The sequence below is a fragment of the Hemitrygon akajei genome, chromosome 7 (genome assembly GCF_048418815.1).
Source record: "Hemitrygon akajei chromosome 7, sHemAka1.3, whole genome shotgun sequence".
NCBI lineage: Eukaryota > Metazoa > Chordata > Chondrichthyes > Myliobatiformes > Dasyatidae > Hemitrygon > Hemitrygon akajei.
The window spans coordinates 107,672,338-107,691,749 of NC_133130.1; the positions used below are offsets into that span (position 1 = coordinate 107,672,338).

The following is a 19,412-nucleotide window of genomic DNA, read 5'->3' on the forward strand; positions in this document are numbered from 1 at the left end:
GGTCCGGGCGTCCCATTTCGATCTACCTGCAGTAACCCTTTTCCCTTTCTCCTGTCTATGTAACTCGGCATTTTAAACCATTGTTAGATCCGCCCATTTCCACACACGTTGCTTGCGATAGCCGGGTCAGTCACCGGAGGGCGAGGGGACGGAGGAAGGATGTTCCGAGCCGGGGCTGATAACTTGTTGATGTGAACTCTCTGACGGACAGCTGGGGAGGCGGGGCCGTGGTCAGCACCCCGGGGTGGGGCCGGCGCTAACCCCGCCCACTCTGCTTCAGCACCATGAACGAGCAGGACGCTGCGGTGATTGTTTCGGCTGTGCGCAGTCCCATCGGTGAGTAGGCCCGCCGTCAGCGGGGTGCGGGACCGCGGCTCTCCGGGCCCGGGCCGCTCCCCTGCGCTGCCCGACCGGCTCTTTAACCGACTCGCTTAGGCCTACCGTCGCTGCCCAACTGAGCGGAATGTCAGCCAATCAGACCCTGCGGCATGACTGGGGTGTTCGCAGGCCGCGCAGTGATTGGCCATAATAGATGCTGCCGTGTAGTGATTGGTTATTCCCGATGGGAAGTTTGGGAGTGGAGCACGGTGATTGGCGGAGAACTGAAGCTGGGCATAGGGTTATGTTCCGGGAGCAGTGCCCGCCGGCACCTGACCGGGTCCGGGTCCAGGGTCGGGACTGCGGGGCAGGAAGAACGCAGAGTACCGTGCAGGCAGACAGTAAAGGTTCTCCATAGAGACGGGTGCTTTGTCCTGGATGCAACGTAGAAAGTAAGAGCAGGGTTTGTCCACTGCCACCATCCCACATGATCCTGCCAGGTTATCTACGCTTTAATTTTTTTTTACATTTTGAAGTACAGCATGTTAACAGGCCATTCTGGCCCAGTTACATCCATGTGACAATTTCCTACTAACCCGTTGGTCTTCAGAATGTGGCTGGAAACTGGAGCACCCTTAGGAAACCCGTCCAGTCACAGGGAGAATGTACAGACAGCAGCGGGAACTGAATTCACACGGTTACAGGCGCTAACGCTCTGCTACCGTGCCGCTCCAAATTCAGCCTCTTGTTCCTTCGAATTTAATGACAGGGTTTCTACTAGCCTCTGTGATAGAGAATTCCACAAGCTCACCATTCTCCAAATGAAGAAATTGCTTCTTTCTGACCTACATTTCTATCCCTTTATAGTAAACAATAAACAACGGATAGTAAACAATAGTAAACAACGGATAGACAAGGAAATCTGTAAATGTTGGAAATCCAAACAACACACACACGAAATATTGGAGGAACTCAGCAAGTCAGGTAGCTTCTGTGAAAGGGAGTGAGCAGTTGACGTTTTGGGCCAAGACCCTTCGTCAGGACTAGAGGAAAAAGATGAAAAGTTAGAGCAAGAAGGTGGGGGAGGGGAGGAGGAAGTGCAAGGTGGTAGGTGAGAGGTGAAACTAGGAGAAGTGGAGTGTGAGGTACAGTAAAGAGCTGGGAAGTTGATTGGTGAAAGAGATAACGAGTTGGAGAAGGGGGAATCTGATAGGAGAAGAGCACGGAAGAAAGGGAGGGGGGGGAGCACCAGACGGAGGTGATGGGCAAATAAGAAGATAAGGTGAGAGGAGGGAATGGGGAAGAGGGGGGCAATTACTGGAAGTTCAAGAAATCGATGTTCATGCCATCAAGATGGAGGTTACCCAGACAGAATATAAGAAGTTGCTTCTGCAGCCTGAGTGTGGTCTCACTGCGGTAGCAGAGGAGGCCATGAACTGGCATGGTAGAATGGGAAGTAGAATTGAAGCGGGTGGCCATCGAGAGATCTTGTTTTTTCTGGCAGATGGAGCATAGGTTCTCAGCGAAGTGGTCTCCCAATCTACATTGGGTCTCACCGATATACAGGAGGCCACACTGGACACAATAGAATGGCCCCAACAGACTCGCAGCACCGATGCGGTCATCAATGTTGCGTAGGAAAAGTTGGGGAGTGACACCAGTGTAGACTTGGAACATAGACTGTACCACGTAGCCGACAAAAAGGCAGGCACAGCTGGGAGCCGTGCGAGTGCCCATGGCTGCACCTTTTATTTAAAGGAAGTGGGAGGAACTGAAGGAGAAATTATTGAGAATGAAGAGCAGCTTTCCCAGACAGAGGAGAGTGGTGGTGGAGGGGAGCTGGTTGGGTCTGATGTCCAGAAAGAAATGGGGAGCTTTAAGGGGGATGAAGATGTATAGGGACTGGACATCCATGGTGAAAATGAGACGATTGGGGCCAGAGAAGGTGAAGGCATTGAAAAGATCCAGAGTGTGTGAAGTGTCACAGATGTAGGTATGATTAGACTGAGCCGGGGGGTATAAAACTGAGTTGAAGTATGATTTCAGTGGGGCAGGAGCAAGCAGAAATAATGGGTCTATCTGGACAAGCAGGTTTGTAGGAGGTACGGGGTCGGGGAACTATAAGGTTGCTGGCAGTGGTTGGGAGATCCCCAGAGTTCATACAGTCAGAGATGGTGTGGGAGACAATGGCTTGGTGCCCCTTAGTGGGGTCCTGTTTGAGGGGTAAGTGAGAGGAGGCGTCTGAGAGTTGTTGCCTGGCCTCAGCTAGGTGGAGGTCAGTCTGGCAGTCTGCTACAGCGCCCCACTTAACTGTGGCTTTGATGGTAAGGTTAGAATTAGCGTAGAGAGGTGACATTCTCAGCGTGGAATTGTTGTGTGAATTTCTGAGAGTGTTCGGAAGGAGTGAGGTTGGAATTGGGAGACAGGAGTGGTGAAGTCGAGACAGTTGATGCAGAGCAGGGTGTCCAGGAAGAGGAGGAGGGTTGAAGATGAGAGAAGAGGATACCGGAAATCTTGAGCAACAGTTAGTAGGTTAATCAGTCGTCGTAAATTGTCCTGTGATTAGGATGGGTTAAATAGTGGGATATAGGGACAGAAGGGCTTGTTCTGTGCCGTATTTCCTCATAAGTATATAAGCCCAAACTGCTGGAGGAACTGAGCAAGTCAGGCAGAATCTATGGAGGGAAATAAACAGTTGACATTTGCTAGCTTGGGTTGAGGTGTTTGATGTTGCAGAGCTTGGCAATTAGCTTTCAGACTTTTCAACACCAGTCAAGGTGACATCCTCAGTGCGGAATTGGTGTGTGAATTTCTGGGAGTGCTTGTGTTTATGTAGATTTCCATTCATTTGCTCGGTCCTGATTGACGGTCCCCCTTTAGTTGACTTTCGAACTCTGTTGGCTTGCATTTCCTGGGCTTGTAGGGGTTTGTAGATGCTATCGATTTCAATATGATTGTTTGCAGAGTTATCGGAAGAGAACCACACTTCTAAAAATTCTCGTGCCTGCTTCGTGTTTCCCTGCGCCAGAACCTCCGCGGCGTTCTGGTTAAAACGGTGTCCTTCATGTTCCGAGATCCACAGAAGTTTGTGTTCCCATAAAAGGTGTCGCTTGGAGAGTGATCCCAGCAGAAAGTGGAGAGCGGTGCTGTTCCCATAAATGAACTGGCAGTACCGAGACATTCTTTCTTGGATTAGGAGATCAAAGCTACACTTCACACAACTACTTCTCGTCAATTTGATTTCCGTATTCAGTAACAGTACTGATTCTGTACTCAAATTCTGTCCCCTGTGAAAGAGGTTTTCTGCGTTAACTGCTTCCTGTAAGTGATTGGTGCGGAGTCCATAGTTGCTAATCATCTATGTTAATGATGCAGTGAATTGATAATGTTGTAAACTGGATCAGCAAATTTGCAGACAACACCAATCCTGGGATGTAGTGGTCGGCAAGAAAGGCTATCAAAACTTGCAGTGAGATCTGGACCATTTGGGAAAAGGAGCTGAAAATAACAGGTGGAATTTAATGCAGACAAGTGTGAGATATGACACTTTGGGAGGACCAGCCAGGGTAGGAAATTACAGTGAGTGGTAGGCACTAAGGAGTGTGGTAGAACAGAGGGATCTGGAAATACAGGTCCATAATTCCTTGAAAGTGGCATCACAGGTAGATAGGGTTATAAAGGAGCCTTTGGTGCATTGCCTTTTATAAGTTTATTGAGAGAAGCAAGGGATGAATTGACTGGGCGTTTTGGATCTTCTCGAGCTACAGACAAGGTCCCGGAGGACTGTCGAGTAGTTAATGTTGATACCCTGTTAAGGAAGGGTAATCCTGGAAAGTATAAATTTGTGAGTCTCACCTCAGAGGTGGGGAAGCAATTGGAGCAGATTCCTAGGAATAGGATTGATAAGCAATTGGAAGGCTATGGCCTTCAGGGGCAGTCAGGTCCTGAAACTTGATTGAGTGTTTTGAGGAAGTGGCAAAGCTGATTACATAAGAAATAGGAGCAGGAGTCGGCCATCTGGCCCGTCGAGCCTGCCCCGCCATTCGATAAGATCATGGCTGATCTGTTCATAAACTCAGCTCCATCTACTTGCCTTTTCCCCATAATCCTTAATTCCCCTACTATGTAAAAGCCTATCTAACTGTATCTTAAATATATTTAGTGAAGAAGCCTCAACTGCTTCCCTGGGCAGAGAATTCCACAGATTTTCCACCCTCTGGGAAAAACAGTTTCTCCTCATCTCCATCCTAAATCTTCTTCCCTGAATCTTGAGGCAATGTCCCCTAGTTCTAGTGTCACCTACCAATGGAAACAACTTTCCTACTTCTATCTTATTTATTCCTTTCAAAATTCTGTATGTTTCTATAAGATCCCCTCTCATTCTTATGAATTCCAGAGAGTATAGTCCCAGGCAACTCAATCTCTCCTCACAGGTTAACCCCTTCATCCCTAGAATCAACCTGGTGAACCTCCTCTGCACTGCCTCCAAAGCCAGTACATCCTTCCTCAAGTAAGGAGACCAGAACTGCACAGAGTACTCCAGGTGCAGCCTCACCAGTACCCTGTATAGTTGCAGCATGACCTCCCTGCTCTTGAATTCAATCCCTCTGGCAATGAAGGCCAACATTCCGTTTGCCTTTTTAATAACCTGTTGTAACTGCAAGCCAACTTTTTGCAATTCATGAACAAGCACTCCCAAGTCCTTCTGCAGAACAGTATGCTGCAATCTTTCACCATTTAAATAATAATCTCTTCTATTATTCCTTCCAAAGTGGATGATCTCGCATTTACCAGCATTGTATTCCATCTGCCAGACCATGACCCACTCACTTAACCTGTCTATATCCCTCTGCAGACTCTCCACATCCTCTACAATTTGCTTTTCCACTCAGTTTAGTGTCATCAGCAAATTTTGCTACGCTACACTCAGACCCCTCTTCCAAATCATCAATGTAAATGGTAAACAGCTACGGCCCCAGCACCAATCCCTGCGGCACCCCACTCACCAACTGCCAACCGGAGAAACGCCCATTTATACCAACTCTCTGCCTTCTATTGGTTAACCAATCCACTCTCCATGCCAATACATTTCCTCTGACTCCATGCATCTGTATCTTATTTATAAGTCTCTTGTGCAGCACCTTATCGAACGCCTTCTGGAAATCCAAGTATACGACATCCACCTGTTCCCCTCTATCCACTGCACTCATTATGTCCTGAAAGAACTCCAGTAAGTTTGTCAAACAGGACCCGCCCTTTCTGAATCCATGTTGCATCTGTCTAATGGAACCACCCTCTTCTAAATGTTTCTCTATTTCTTAATGACAGCTTCAAGCATTTTCCCGACTGCAGATGTTAAGCCTACTGGCCTATAGTTGCCCGTCTTTTGCCTACATTCTTTTTAAAAAATTGTTGAAGGTGGAACTGTGTATGTTGTCTTCATGGATTTTAGTGAGGAATTTGACAAGATATCTCACGGTAGGCTCATGCAGAAGATTACGCATGGGATCCAAGGTGACTTAGGCATTTACAAACAGAATTTGCTTGCCATTAGAAGACAAAGGGAATTACCGTACCTTGGCTGGAGGCCTGTAACTTGTGGTGTTCTGAAGGAGTGAGCACTGGACCTTTGCTGTTTGTTATATTTATACTGTACATACCTTCGATAAAAACGTAGATGGGCGGGTTAGTAAGTTCACAGTCAATACAAAGATTGATGGTGTTGTGGATAGCGTAGAAGACTGGCAAAGGATACAGCAGGATATGGATCAGTTACAGATAAGGACAGAGAAATGCTGACGGAGTTTAAGATGTGGCACCTTGGGAGGCTGTATGTAAGGGGTAGTGCACAGTTAAAGGCAGGACTCTAAACAGTGTTGATGTCCATTGCTCCCTGAAAGTGGCTGTGCATGTTGATCGGGGGTAAAGAAGATATATGACATACTGGCTGTAATAATTGAGACATTAGTTCAAGAGTTAAGAAGTTGTGTCGAAGCTCTGGGACTCTGTCTCGTCAGTGTGGTGTCACCTGCACACTCAATGCACTTAGAGCAGAATTTGGCCATCCAGTCACAAGGGTTAAAGGGTAAAGTCGTGTTCTGAAGACACATTGAGAATAGGCTGGTTGGGTAGTCATTGGCCAGTTTTGGTGAATAGGGCACATGTGGGCAACTCTCCACATGATCAGGTGGAGTTCAGCGTTGTAATTGTCCTGAAACTCCTACTCCACTTTGGACTTGGAGAACCTAGTGACTAGCAAGTAGAGAAACAGTGTTATTGTGAAATCTAGGCTCTTTATGTTGCATTTTCTTTCAGTATCTGAGTGAACTTGTTTGTCTTTGCAGGTTCCTTCAATGGCTGTTTATCGAGCCTGACTGCCCATCAGATCGCATCAGTGGTGATAAAGGAAGCCCTGAAGAAAGCAAATATACAGCCAGAAGATGTGTCTGAAGTGATTTTAGGGCATGTTTTAACTGCAGGTACTGTACAGTAGGTGGGGTTGTACCCAAGAATTCAACAGCACATTTGAACCGAAAGAAAAATTAAAAAGTGCAGATGCTGCAAATCTGAAGTAAAAAAACTGAGAATGCTGGAAACACTCAGCAAGTTAGGCAGCATCTGTGGAGAGAGAAGCAGAAGCAATCCTCCATCAGACTGGGAATTAGAAAAGGTGGTTGAAGTTGTAGACAGGGTGGAGGCAGGAAAAAGGAAGGTCACTGTGAGGATGTGTTGTTTGGTCACATGGATTATCGGAGTAGACAGGAGGCGATACGAGAAACAATGTGCTGCTAACAGTGGGGCTGTGGGGCATGGCCACTGGACCATGCCGACCTCAGGAGAGAGAAAAAAAGTGAGCTAGAGTCACAGAGAGGTGGCTTACAGTAGGGAGTCAGCTTTCTGCTGAGTGTGGGAATGGGTCTCTGGTGAGATGGCAGAGAGCATGGGATCTGAAGACATAGGAGCAGAATTAGGCCATTTGGCCCAACGGGCCTGTTCTGCCATTTGGTTGATTTATTTTCCCGCTTATCACCATTCTCCTGCCTTCTTCCCATAACCTTTGACACCCTTACTTATATAGAACCTGTGAACCACCACTTTAAATATACCCAGTGACTTGGCTTCCTCAGACGTCTGTGCTAATGAATTCCACAGATGCACCACCCTCTGATCAAAGAAATTCTCCTTTGTTTTAAAGGGATGTTCCTCTGATCTGAGGCCATGCCCTCTGGTGTTAGACTCACCCACTATAGGAGAAATCCTCTCCGCATCCATTTTAGTTAGGCCTTCCAATGCCTTATTAAACCACACATTGTATCCATGCTTTAATATTCTATTCTGTTACAAAATGATTATTCCTCCATAAAGGCAGGACAGTCTTTTAAAGGCAGAGGTAATACTGATACATTGGACTTTATCTCACTCTCTCAGTCTGCAGGGTGAATTCTATCATATGATCACTACCTTCTAAGGGTAGTTGTTCAGAATCTGGTTTACCCACAACAATTCTATATCTTCTGATCTTATGTCACCTCTTTCTAAGGATTTGATTCCACCCTTTTACCAACAAAGCCACCCCTTCCCCTCTGCCTACTCCCTTCAGTACAACATGTAAGCTTGGATGTCAAGCGCTCAACTGTGATCTTCCAGCCACAACTCCGTGACGCCCACAGCATCATACCTGCCAATCTCTAACGGCACTGCAAGATCATCTACATTATTCTGTATACGACGTGCATTCAAATACAACACCCCCAGTACTGTAAACCTCACACTTTTTAAATATTGCCCCCATGTTACACTTAAACTCTTCTCACTGACTGCAATTTTGCCCTCTCATAAGGGATTCTGTTGATAACAGTTGTTCCATCAGTCAGATTTTGTTGCATTTTGAGGTTTGATAGGTTCCTCCTCAAAGCTGCAGACGGTTTATGAGCATCTGTGACTGATCCAGTGTAGTGATTGCAACGAGTACTACGTTGGTCAAACTGGAAGAAAAGTATCGACGAAGCTACATGGACGTCAGCTAGCGAGCGGAAGGCGTGACCCACTCTCGTTAGCATCAGTTCATGAAGATGAAGGAGGACACCGTTTCGACTGGATGACAGCCACAGACTTGACTCAAGCAAGAACAAGAAAAGAATGAGAATTTCTTGAAGCGTGGTTCCCTACAAAAGGAGCCATCAGCTAGCACATTGATATCGATCCGGCATATGAATCCTTACAGAGAAAAGAAAAACATCAACATCAACAATCAGCGAATTGCCGGTTATCTCAGGACCCGAACAGTGAAGCAAAAGCTTCCGACGGACCTCCCTCGAAGCTAGCCGGTCAGAATCCTCTCCTGCTAAACTCTCCACCGGGTTTTGAACAAGCCAACCAGACTGACATCTGATCAATATCTATCTGGACCCCAGAGGAGTGTGTAAGCTGGCGAGAGAGCACCCTCAAACGTGCATCTGCTTCTTTACTAGAACTAGGGGACATAGGCGCAAGATCTGGGGGCAGTAGATTTAGGACAGAGGAGGAACTGGTGAATCTGTGGAATTGTCTGCCTAATGAAGCAGTGGAGGCTACCTCAGTAAATATATTTAAGACAAGGTTGGGTAGATTTTTGCACAGTAGGGGAATTGAGAGTTATGGGGGAAAGGAGGTGAGTCCATGATCAGATCAGCCATGATCTTATTGAATGGCGGAGCAGGCTCGACAGGCCAGACGGCCGACTCCTGATCCTATTTCTGATGATGGCTTCTTGATTGGAGCTGAAATGTCTGCAAACATTTTGCCAAGCTCAGTGTTCAACCAAACTGCCAAATAGCCAACCAATCTTCTGCAATATTTCAAATCTCTGTTCTTTGTTGTTTTGGGCTGGACACTCCGATAGATTCAAACTAATTTGAGTAAATGGAAGGGTTTGGGAAAGATGTCCATTTTTAAGGTACCACAGGCAACCGAGAGGACTGGTTCCACTACCCGTTCTCTCCCCAGACACAAACAGCTCCAATCTTTGAACAACTTGTTCCTCACTGGTTTTCTGATTGTTAGGATCTTCCATCTGATAAATGTGAAGCGTGAATAGGGTAAATGCCCACAGTCTTTTTCCCAGGGTTGTGGAATCAGAAACTAGAGATTTAAGGTGAGAGGGGAGACGTTTCGGAGTGCCTGGGGGCGACTCATGTAGCAGCAGAACTCTCAATGGACACGATTAAATATTCTCGTTTCAGTCTGATACGAAAAAGCACGACTGCTTCCAAGGTCAGTACACTCAAAAAAGATGTCTTAATGAGTTTAAACAAACTATTGCTTCTTAAAACTGACGGAAACAATGCTGATTGTGGACAGACTCTTCAGAGGATTTCACGCAGGAAGTGTGGCTGCAGGTCAGGCATACAAGTGTGTTTAAGGAGACGGGGTTTTAACCTCCCAGTACCGTGCATTTAATGTCAGAGAAATGTATACGATATACATCCTGAAATGCTTTTTCTTCGCAACCATCCACGAAAATGGCGGAGCGCCCCCGAAGAATGAACGACAGTCAAATGATAGAACCCCAAAGTCCCCCCCCCCACCCTCCGCAGCTCCTCCCTCCCGCGCGTAAGCGGCAGCAAGCCACCAACAATTATCTTGCTGGCAAACGTGCAGTCGCTGGTGAATGAAATCGATGATCTCAGAGCTAGGGTGCTGAATCAGAGGGACATTAGGACCGCAAGTGTCCTTTGTTTCGCGGCATCATGGTTAACCCCTTCTGTACCGGAAACAGCGATTCAGGTCGACGGGTTTACTGTACGCCATCAGGATAGATCTACAGAGTCTCTCAAAAGCAGAGGTGGAGCAGTATGCCTCATGATCAACTCTTATTGATGCACAAATATATCAGTGCTGTCCCAATTCTACTCACCAGACCTGGAATATCTAGCAGTTAAGTGCTGTCCTTTTTACCTACCACAGGAGTTGTCTGGGGTCATTTTGGTAGCAGTATACATTCCACCTCAGGCCAATGTCGATCAGGCTTTAGATGATCTGAGCAATGGGATCAACATGCATGAAACAGTGCACCCTAACGCCATCACCATTGTTTTGGGGGATTTTAACCAGGCCAGTCTGAAAAAAATCACTGAGCAATTACCATCAACAGATTGCTTGCAACACCAGAAGAAACAGCACACTGGACCATTGCTACACCACCATCAAGGATGCCTACCGTGCTATTCCACTCCCTCACTTCGGGAAGTCTGATCACCTGGCTGTACTTCTACCCCCTGAGTACAGGCAGAGACTGAAGACTGCAGCACCAGCAGTGAGGACCAAGAAGGTTTGGACAAGGGAAGCACAGGAGCACCTACAGGACTGCTTTGAATTGGTGGACTGGACTGTATTCAGGGATTCCTCTTCGAACCTGGATGAGTATGCTGTAGTTGTTACTGACTTCATTAAAACCTGTGTGGATGAGTGTGTACCCACAAAGTCTTACTGTACATTCCCAAACCAAAACCGTGGATGAACCAGGAGGTACGTTGTCTGTTGAAGGCTAGATCTGTGGCATTCAAGTCTGGCGACCCAGGTCTGTACCAGAAAACCAGGTATGATTTGCAGAGGGCCATTTCAAGGGTGAAGAGACAATTTCGAACAAGGTTGGAGGCGACATCGATGTACGACAACTCTGGCAGGGTTTGCAAGACATTACTTCCTACAAAGCGAAACTCGATAGCATGAATGGCAGCGATGCTTCACTACCAGATGAACTCAACGCCTTCTATGTCCGCTTTGAAAGGGAGAACACAACGACAGCTGTGATGATCCCTGCTGTACCTGATGACCCTGTGATCTCTGTCTCAGAGGCCGATATTAAGCTTTCTTTAAAGAGAGTGAACCCTCGCAAGGCAGGAGGCCCCCATGGAGTACCTGGTAAGGCTCTGAAAACCTGTGCCAACCAACTAGCGGGAGTATTCAAGGACATTTTCAAACTCTCACTGCTACGGGCCGAAGTTCCCACTTGCTTCAAAAAGCAACAATTATACCAGTGCCTAAGAAGAATAATGCGAACTGTCTTAATGACTATCGCCTGGTAGCACTCACATCGACAGTGATGAAATGCTTTAAGAGGTTGGTCATGACTAGACTGAACTCCTGCCTCAGCAAGGACCTGGACCCATTGCAATTTGCCTTTCACCACAATAGGTCAACGGCAAATGCAATCTCAATGGCTCTTCTCACAGCTTTAGACCACCTGGACGACACAAACACCTACGTCAGGGTGCTGTTTATCGATTACAGCTCAGCATTTAATACCATCATTCCCACAATCCTGATTGAGAAGTTCCAGAACATGGGCCTCTGTACCTCCCTCTGCAATTGGATCCTTGACTTCCTTACCGGAAGGCCACAATCTGTGCGGATTGGTGATAACATCTGCTCCTCGCTGATGATCAACACTGATGTACCTCAGGGGTGTGTGATTAGCCCACTGCTCTACTCTCTATTATCCATGAATGTGTGGCTAGGCATAGCTCAAATACCATCTATAAATTTGCTGATGATACAACAATTGTTGGTAGAATATCAGATGGCGACGAGAGGGCGTACAGGAGTGAGATATGCCAACTAGTGGAGTGGTATTGCAGCAACAACCTGGCACTCAACGTCAGTAAGACAAAAGAGCTGATTGTGGACTTCCGGAAGGGTAAGATGAAGGATCACATACCAATCCTCATAGAGAAATCAGAAGTGGAGAGAGTGAGCAGTTTCAAGTTCCTCTGTGTCAAGTTCTCTGAGGATCTAACCTGGTCCCAACATATTGATGTAGTTATAAAGATGGCAAGATGGAGGCTATACTTCATTAGGAGTTTGAAGAGATTTGGTATGTCAACAAATACACTCAAAAACTTCTATAGATGTACCATGGAGAGCATTCTAACAGGCTGTATCACTGTCTGGTATCGAGGGGCTACTGCACAGGACCGAAAGCATCTGCAGCTCCATCTTGCTCAATAGCCTACGAAGTACCCAGGAGATCTTCAGGGAGCAGTGTCTCAGAAAGGCAGCGTCCATTATTAAGGAACTCCAGCACCCAGGGCATGCCCTTTTCTCACTGTTACCATCAGGTAGGAGATACAGAAGCCTGAAGGCTCACACTCAGCGATTCAGGAACAGCTTCTTCCCCTCTGCCATCTGATTCCTAAATGGACGTTGAACCCTTGAACACTACTTCACTTTTTTAAATATATATTATTTCTGTTTTTTGCACAATTTTTAATCTATTCAATATATGTACACTGTAATTGATTTACTTATTATTATTTTTTTTTCTTCTATATGATGTATTGCATTGAACCGCTGCTGCTAAGTTAACAATTTTCACGACACAGGCTGGTGATAATAAAACTGATTCTGATTTAATAGGACTTGAGGGGCAATACATTTTTCTTCCACCCAGAGGGAGGTCCACTTATGGAATGAGCTGCCAGAGGAAGAGGCTGAGCAGAACATGTTAAAAAAGTACTTGGACATGTACACGGATAGCAGTGGTCCATGGCATATAAAAGGTTGGGAACCCCTGCTTTAGAGGGGTGTGGACCAATGCTGAAAGACGGGATTGATTTAGAGGGGAATCTTGGTTGGCACGGCCCAGGGCCTGTTTTTGTGCTGTACATGGTCAAGACTAACTGTGGCGCCCGCTCTAATTTTATTAAACACCCTGTCGGCACTGCACTTGACCACGGAGATTTACTGTTGTATTTTGTCCAATGCAATGACAAGTGAGTTCCTTATCACAGAAAGAACCAGTACCCAGTGTGACCAGTGGCTCGTGAGAGAGAAAATCCTTAAGCACAAGGCAACAAAATCGTCTTCTGAGTTCGAGAAAGTCACCCGCTGCATGTGAAGCAGTCTGCTTTGGTCAGTCCCTGCCGTTTTCCTGCTCTAACCTTCCTTTCCTCTGCAGGCGAAGGACAGAACCCTGCCCGCCAGGCTAGTGTGGGGGCAGGAATCCCCTACCAGGTGCCAGCGTGGAGCTGCCAGATGGTGTGTGGTTCCGGACTGAAGGCAGTGTGTCTGGCCGCTCAAGCTATCCTGACGGGGTGCTCTGACATCGTGGTTGCTGGAGGCATGGAGAGCATGAGCAAGGTATGAGCACCCCCCCCCCCTGAAAATTAACATCACACGTCACTGGAGCTGCCCCTCCCGAGTCGGCAGTGCTGAGCTACGGTCTCGGCTGATCCGCTGCGTGGTCCCAGTTCCCTTGTGGAGCAGGGTGTTGTGGTAGGACGGCTTTGGAGAGAGGTGGGACCCTGGTGCTGAGGGCACTTACCTAAATAAAAATGCTGAGAGAGTTATCTAACCACAGCCCAGCAATGTGAGGCACAAGGTGGTGTTGCAGGTACAGTCAGGTACTGCTTTGTAGAAGGTTGCCTAAAGTTCAAATCAAATTTATTTTCACCACATGCATGTACTCTGATAATAAATTTTACTTGGAACTTTCTACAGCTGGAACCTCTGGGATTTGGGGCAGAGAGCAGACAGACATGAGGGTCACAGACTGAGAGCAGTTAGCTGGCATACAGTCTGGGTACCGGGGTCACAGGGTTACTATCCACGGACACTGTACTGTGCTGTATCTCCACCCTGTGGACACTGTCCTGAGCTGTATCTCCACCCTGCGGACACTGTCCTGAGCTGTATCTCCGCCCTGTGGACACTGTCCTGTGCTGTATCTCCACCCTGTGGACACTGTCCTGAGCTGTATCTCCACCCTGTGGACACTGTCCTGAGCTGTATCTCCACCCTGTGGACACTGTCCTGAGCTGTATCTCCACCCTGTGGACACTGTCCTGTGCTGTATCTCTGCCCTGTGGACACTGTCCTGAGCTGTATCTCTGCCCTGCGGACACTGTCCTGAGCTGTATCTCTGCCCTGCGGACACTGTCCTGAGCTGTATCTCCGCCCTGTGGACACTGTACTGTGCTGTATCTCCACCCTGTGGACACTGTCCTGAGCTGTATCTCCACCCTGTGGACACTGTCCTGAGCTGTATCTCCACCCTGTGGACACTGTCCTGTGCTGTATCTCTGCCCTGTGGACACTGTCCTGAGCTGTATCTCTGCCCTGTGGACACTGTCCTGTGCTGTATCTCCACCCTGTGGACACTGTCCTGAGCTGTATCTCTGCCCTGTGGACACTGTCCTGTGCTGTATCTCTGCCCTGTGGACACTGTCCTGAGCTGTATCTCTGCCCTGTGGACACTGTCCTGTGCTGTATCTCCGCCCTGTGGACACTGTCCTGAGCTGTATCTCTGCCCTGTGGACACTGTCCTGAGCTGTATCTCTGCCCTGTGGACACTGTCCTGTGCTGTATCTCCGCCCTGTGGACACTGTCCTGAGCTGAAACTCTGCCCTGCGGACACTGTCCTGAGCTGAAACTCCGCCCTGCGGACACTGTCCTGAGCTGAAACTCCGCCCTGCGGACACTGTCCTGAGCTGTATCTCCGCCCTGCGGACACTGTCCTGAGCTGTATCTCCGCCCTGCGGACACTGTCCTGAGCTGAAACTCCGCCCTGCGGACACTGTCCTGAGCTGAAACTCCGCCCTGCGGACACTGTCCTGAGCTGTATCTCCGCCCTGCGGACACTGTCCTGAGCTGTATCTCCGCCCTGCGGACACTGTCCTGAGCTGAAACTCCGCCCTGCGGACACTGTCCTGAGCTGTATCTCCGCCCTGCGGACACTGTCCTGAGCTGAAACTCCGCCCTGCGGACACTGTCCTGAGCTGTATCTCCGCCCTGCGGACACTGTCCTGAGCTGTATCTCCGCCCTGCGGACACTGTCCTGAGCTGTATCTCCGCCCTGCGGACACTGTCCTGAGCTGCATGTCCGCCCTTTCACTGCGTGTACATCACAAGCATCTGTGGCTGACAGACCTGTGCCAGTGTGGCTGTAACAACTGCAGGACCTTTCGTCCCCAGGCTCCACACGTGGTGCAGATGAGAGCTGGATACAAAATGGGCAACGCCTCCCTTCAAGATAGCATTCTGTGCGATGGGCTGACGGATGCATTTCACGGTTACCACATGGGAATCACAGGTAAACCTGGCACCATCCCCTTGAGTCGTCAGTGCTGTCTCGGCCACAAACACAACTCTAACACCCTGGCAGTGACTCATTGGAAGAATATAAGAGGGATTTAATCTTGTAAATCGCTGCTGTCTCTCGCTGCTCAATCCCGTGTGAGGAATTTGCTGCAACTTTAAGGGAATAGGCTGTTCTGGAGGTGCCTGTCTCTGGTCCTTTAGTGTGATGATCAGAACTGCACACAGTCCTCCTTCTGTGACTTCCAAGCTTCACCAAACCTTGTACCATATCTCTCTTCTTGTATACCCTCTGCTCCAGTGAATGAGGCAAGTCTCCGATGTCCCCTCTCTACCCAATTATGCCCCTTTGTAGCCTATCCTTCTACTCTATCCATAACACCACCAAGCTTGGTGTCGTCTGAAAACTTACCAATCCACCTGTCTACTTCCTCATCCCAGTCATTTATAAAAATCACAAAGAGCAGTGGTCCCCTGAGGAACACCATTAGTCACCAAAATCCAGGCAGAATGCACTCCAACTCCAACCACCCTTTGGCTTCTGCAGGTAAGCCAATCTGTGTCCACACAGCCAAGTTTCCCCAGGTCCCATGCTTCCTGACTTCCTGAATGAACCTACCCTGAGGAATCTTGTCAGACTCCTTACTAAAATCCATATACATTGGTCTACCTTCATCAATTTGTTTGTCACTTCCTCAAAGAATTCAGTTGCCTGTGATAGCCATTCTGACTATCCCTAATCAAGCCTTTGCTTCGCCAAGAGTCCATAAATCTTGTCTTTAGGAATCGCCTCCAATAGTTTGTCCACCACTGATGTAAGACTCACTAATCTGTAATTCCTATGATTATCCCTACTACCTTCTTGAACAAAGAAATACCAGTTGCCATTCTCTAATCTTCTGGTCCTACTCCTGTGGTCAGTGAGGATACAAAGATCATCAACCAAAGGTGCAGCAATCTCTTCCCTCACGTCCCATCGTTCCTGGAGTTCGGGGACTTATCTATCCTGATGTTTTTAAAAAGTTCCGACACACCATTTTTTCTTAATGTTTGACATATTGTAGCATATCAGCTTGTCTTACACTGTCCTCACAGATGTCAACATCCCTCTCACTGGTGAATACTGAACCAAGGTATTCATTAAGGACCACCCCTACCTCCTCCGACTCCAAACAATTCCTCTTATCCTTGATTGGTTCTTCCCTCACTGTGGTCGTCCTCCTGTGTAGAAAGGATGTATAGAGCACCTTAGGGTTTTCCTTAATCCTATAACCATATAACAATTACAGCACGGAATCAGGCCATCTCGGCCCTTCTAGTCCATGCCGAACACTTACTCTCACCTAGTCCCACTGACCCGCACTCAGCCCATAACCCTCCATTCCTTTCCTGTCCATATACCTATCCAATTTTACTTTAAATGACAATACTGAAACTGCCTCTACCACTTCTACTGGAAGCTCGTTCCACACAGCTACCACTCTCTGAGTAAAGAAATTACCCTTCATGTTACCCTTAAACTTTTGCCCCCTAACTCTGAACTCATGTCCTCTTGTTTGAATCTCCCCTACTCTTAATGGAAAAAGCCTACCCACGTCAACTCTATCTATCCCTCTAATAATTTTAAATACCTCTATCAAGTCCCCCTCAACCTTCTACGCTCCAAAGAATAAAAACCTAATTTGTTCAATCTTTCCCTGTAACTTAGGTGCTGAAACCCGGGTAACATTCTAGTAAATCTTCTCTGTACTCTCTCTATTTTGTTGACATCTTTCCTATAATTCGGTGACCAGAACTGTACACAATACTCCAAATTCGGCCTTACCAATGCCTTGTACAATTTTAACATTACATCCCAACTCCTATACTCAATGCTCTGATTTATACAGGCCAACATACCAAAAGCTTTCTTCACCACCCTATCCACATGAGATTACACCTTTAGGGAATTATGCACCATTATTCCTAGATCACTCTGTCTACTGCATTCTTCAATGCCCTACCATTTCCCATGTATGTCCTATTTGATTATTCCTACCAAAATGTAGCACCTCACACTTATCAGCATTAAACTCCATCTGCCATCATTCAGCCCACTCTTCTAACTGGCATAAATCTCTCTGCAATCTTTGAAAACCTACTTCATTATCCACAACGCCTCCTATCTTAGTATCATCTGCATAATTACTAATCCAATTTACCACCCCATCATCCAGATCATTAATGTATATGACAAACAACATTGGACCCAGTACAGATCCCTGAGGCACACCACTAGTCACTGGCCTCCAACCTGACAAACAGTTATCCACCACTATTCTCTGGCATCTCCCATCCAGCCACTGTTCAATCCATTTTACTACTTCAATATTAATACCTAACGATTGAACCTTCCTAACTAACCTTCCATGCAGAACCTTGTCAAAGGCCTTACTGAAGTCCATATAGACAACATCCACTGCTTTACCCTTGTCAACTTTCCTCGTAACCTCTTCAAAAAATTCAATAAGATTTGTCAAACATGACCTTCCATGCACAAATCCATGTTGACTTTTCCTAATCAGACCCTGTCTATCCAGATAATTACATATACCATCTCCAAGAATACTTTCCATTAATTTACCCACCACTGATGTCAAACTGACAGGCCTATAATTGCTAGGTTTACTCTTAGAACCCTTTTTAAACAATGGAACCACATGAGCATTACACCAATCCTCCGGCACCATCCCCGTTTCTACTGACGTTTGAAATATTTCTGTCAGAGCCCCTGCCATTTCTACACTAACTTCCCTCAAGGTCCCAGGGAATATCCTGTCAGGACCTGGAGATTTATCCACTTTTATATTCCTTAAAAGTGCCAGTACTTCCTCCTCTTTAATCGTCTTAGTTTCCATAACTTTCCTACTTGTTTCCCTTACCTTACATAATTCAATATCATTCTTCTTTTCCTTCTACCAAAGAAAACAAATTGTTCAAAATCTCCCCCATCTCTTTCGGCTCCACACATAGCTGTCCATTCTGATTCTCTAAGGGACCAATTTTATCCCTCACTATCCCTTTGCTATTAATATAACTGTAGAAACCCTTTGGATTTATTTTCACCTTACTTGACAAAGCAACCTCATATAGGTTTTAGCTTTTAGCTTTTCTTATTTCTTTCTTAAGATCCTTCTTACATTCTTTATGTTCCTCGAGCACCTCATTTACTCCATGCTGCCTATATTTATTGTAGATATCTCTCTTTTTCCAAACCAAGTTTCCAATATCCCCTGAAAACCATGGCTCTCTCAAACTTTTAACCTTTCCTTTCAACCTAACAGGAATATAAAGATTCTGTACCCTCAGAATTTCACCTTTAAATGACCTCCATTTCTCTATTACATCCTTCCCATAAAACAAATTGTCCCAATCCACTCCTTCTAAATCCTTTCGCACCTCCTCAAAGTTAGCCTTTCTCCAATCAAAAATCTTAACCCTGGGTCCAGTTCTATCCTTCTCCATAATTATATTGAAACTAATGGCATTGTGATCACTGGACCCGAAGTGCTCCCCAACACACACCTCCGTCACCTGATCTATTTCATTCCCTAACAGGAGATCCAACACTGCCCCTTCTCTAGTTGGTACCTCTATGTATTGCTGCAAAAAACTATCCTGCACACATTTTACAAACTCCAAACCATCCAGCCCTTTTACAGTATGGGCTTCCCAGTCTCTGTGTGGAAAATTAAAATCTCCCACAATCACAACCCTGTGCTTACTACAAATATCTGCTATCGCCTTACAAATTTGCTCCTCCAATTCTCGCTCCCCATTAGGTGGTCTATAATACACCCTTATAAGTGTTACTACACCTTTCCCATTCCTCAATTCCACCCAAATAGTCTCCCTAGATGAACCCTCTAATCTATCCTGCCAGTGCACCGCTGTAATATTTTCTCTGACAAGCAACACAACACCTCCCCCTCTTGTCCCTCCGATTCTATCGCACCTGAAGCAATGAAATCCAGGAACAT

General features: G+C 46.7%; 1 protein-coding gene across 1 annotated transcript in view; it reads left to right on the top strand.

Annotated features, from left to right (window-relative positions):
* The first annotated feature begins 139 nt into the window (after positions 1–139).
* The window catches only part of acat2 (acetyl-CoA acetyltransferase 2), a 115,431-nt gene continuing 96,158 nt past the window's right edge, over positions 140–19,412 (top strand). Inside the window, exons 1-4 of the mRNA XM_073051656.1 lie at positions 140–336; positions 6,663–6,797; positions 13,256–13,437; positions 15,271–15,388. Coding sequence (XP_072907757.1) covers positions 285–336; positions 6,663–6,797; positions 13,256–13,437; positions 15,271–15,388 — 487 coding nt within the window. The 5' untranslated portion in view covers positions 140–284. The remainder of the gene's footprint in view (positions 337–6,662; positions 6,798–13,255; positions 13,438–15,270; positions 15,389–19,412) is intronic.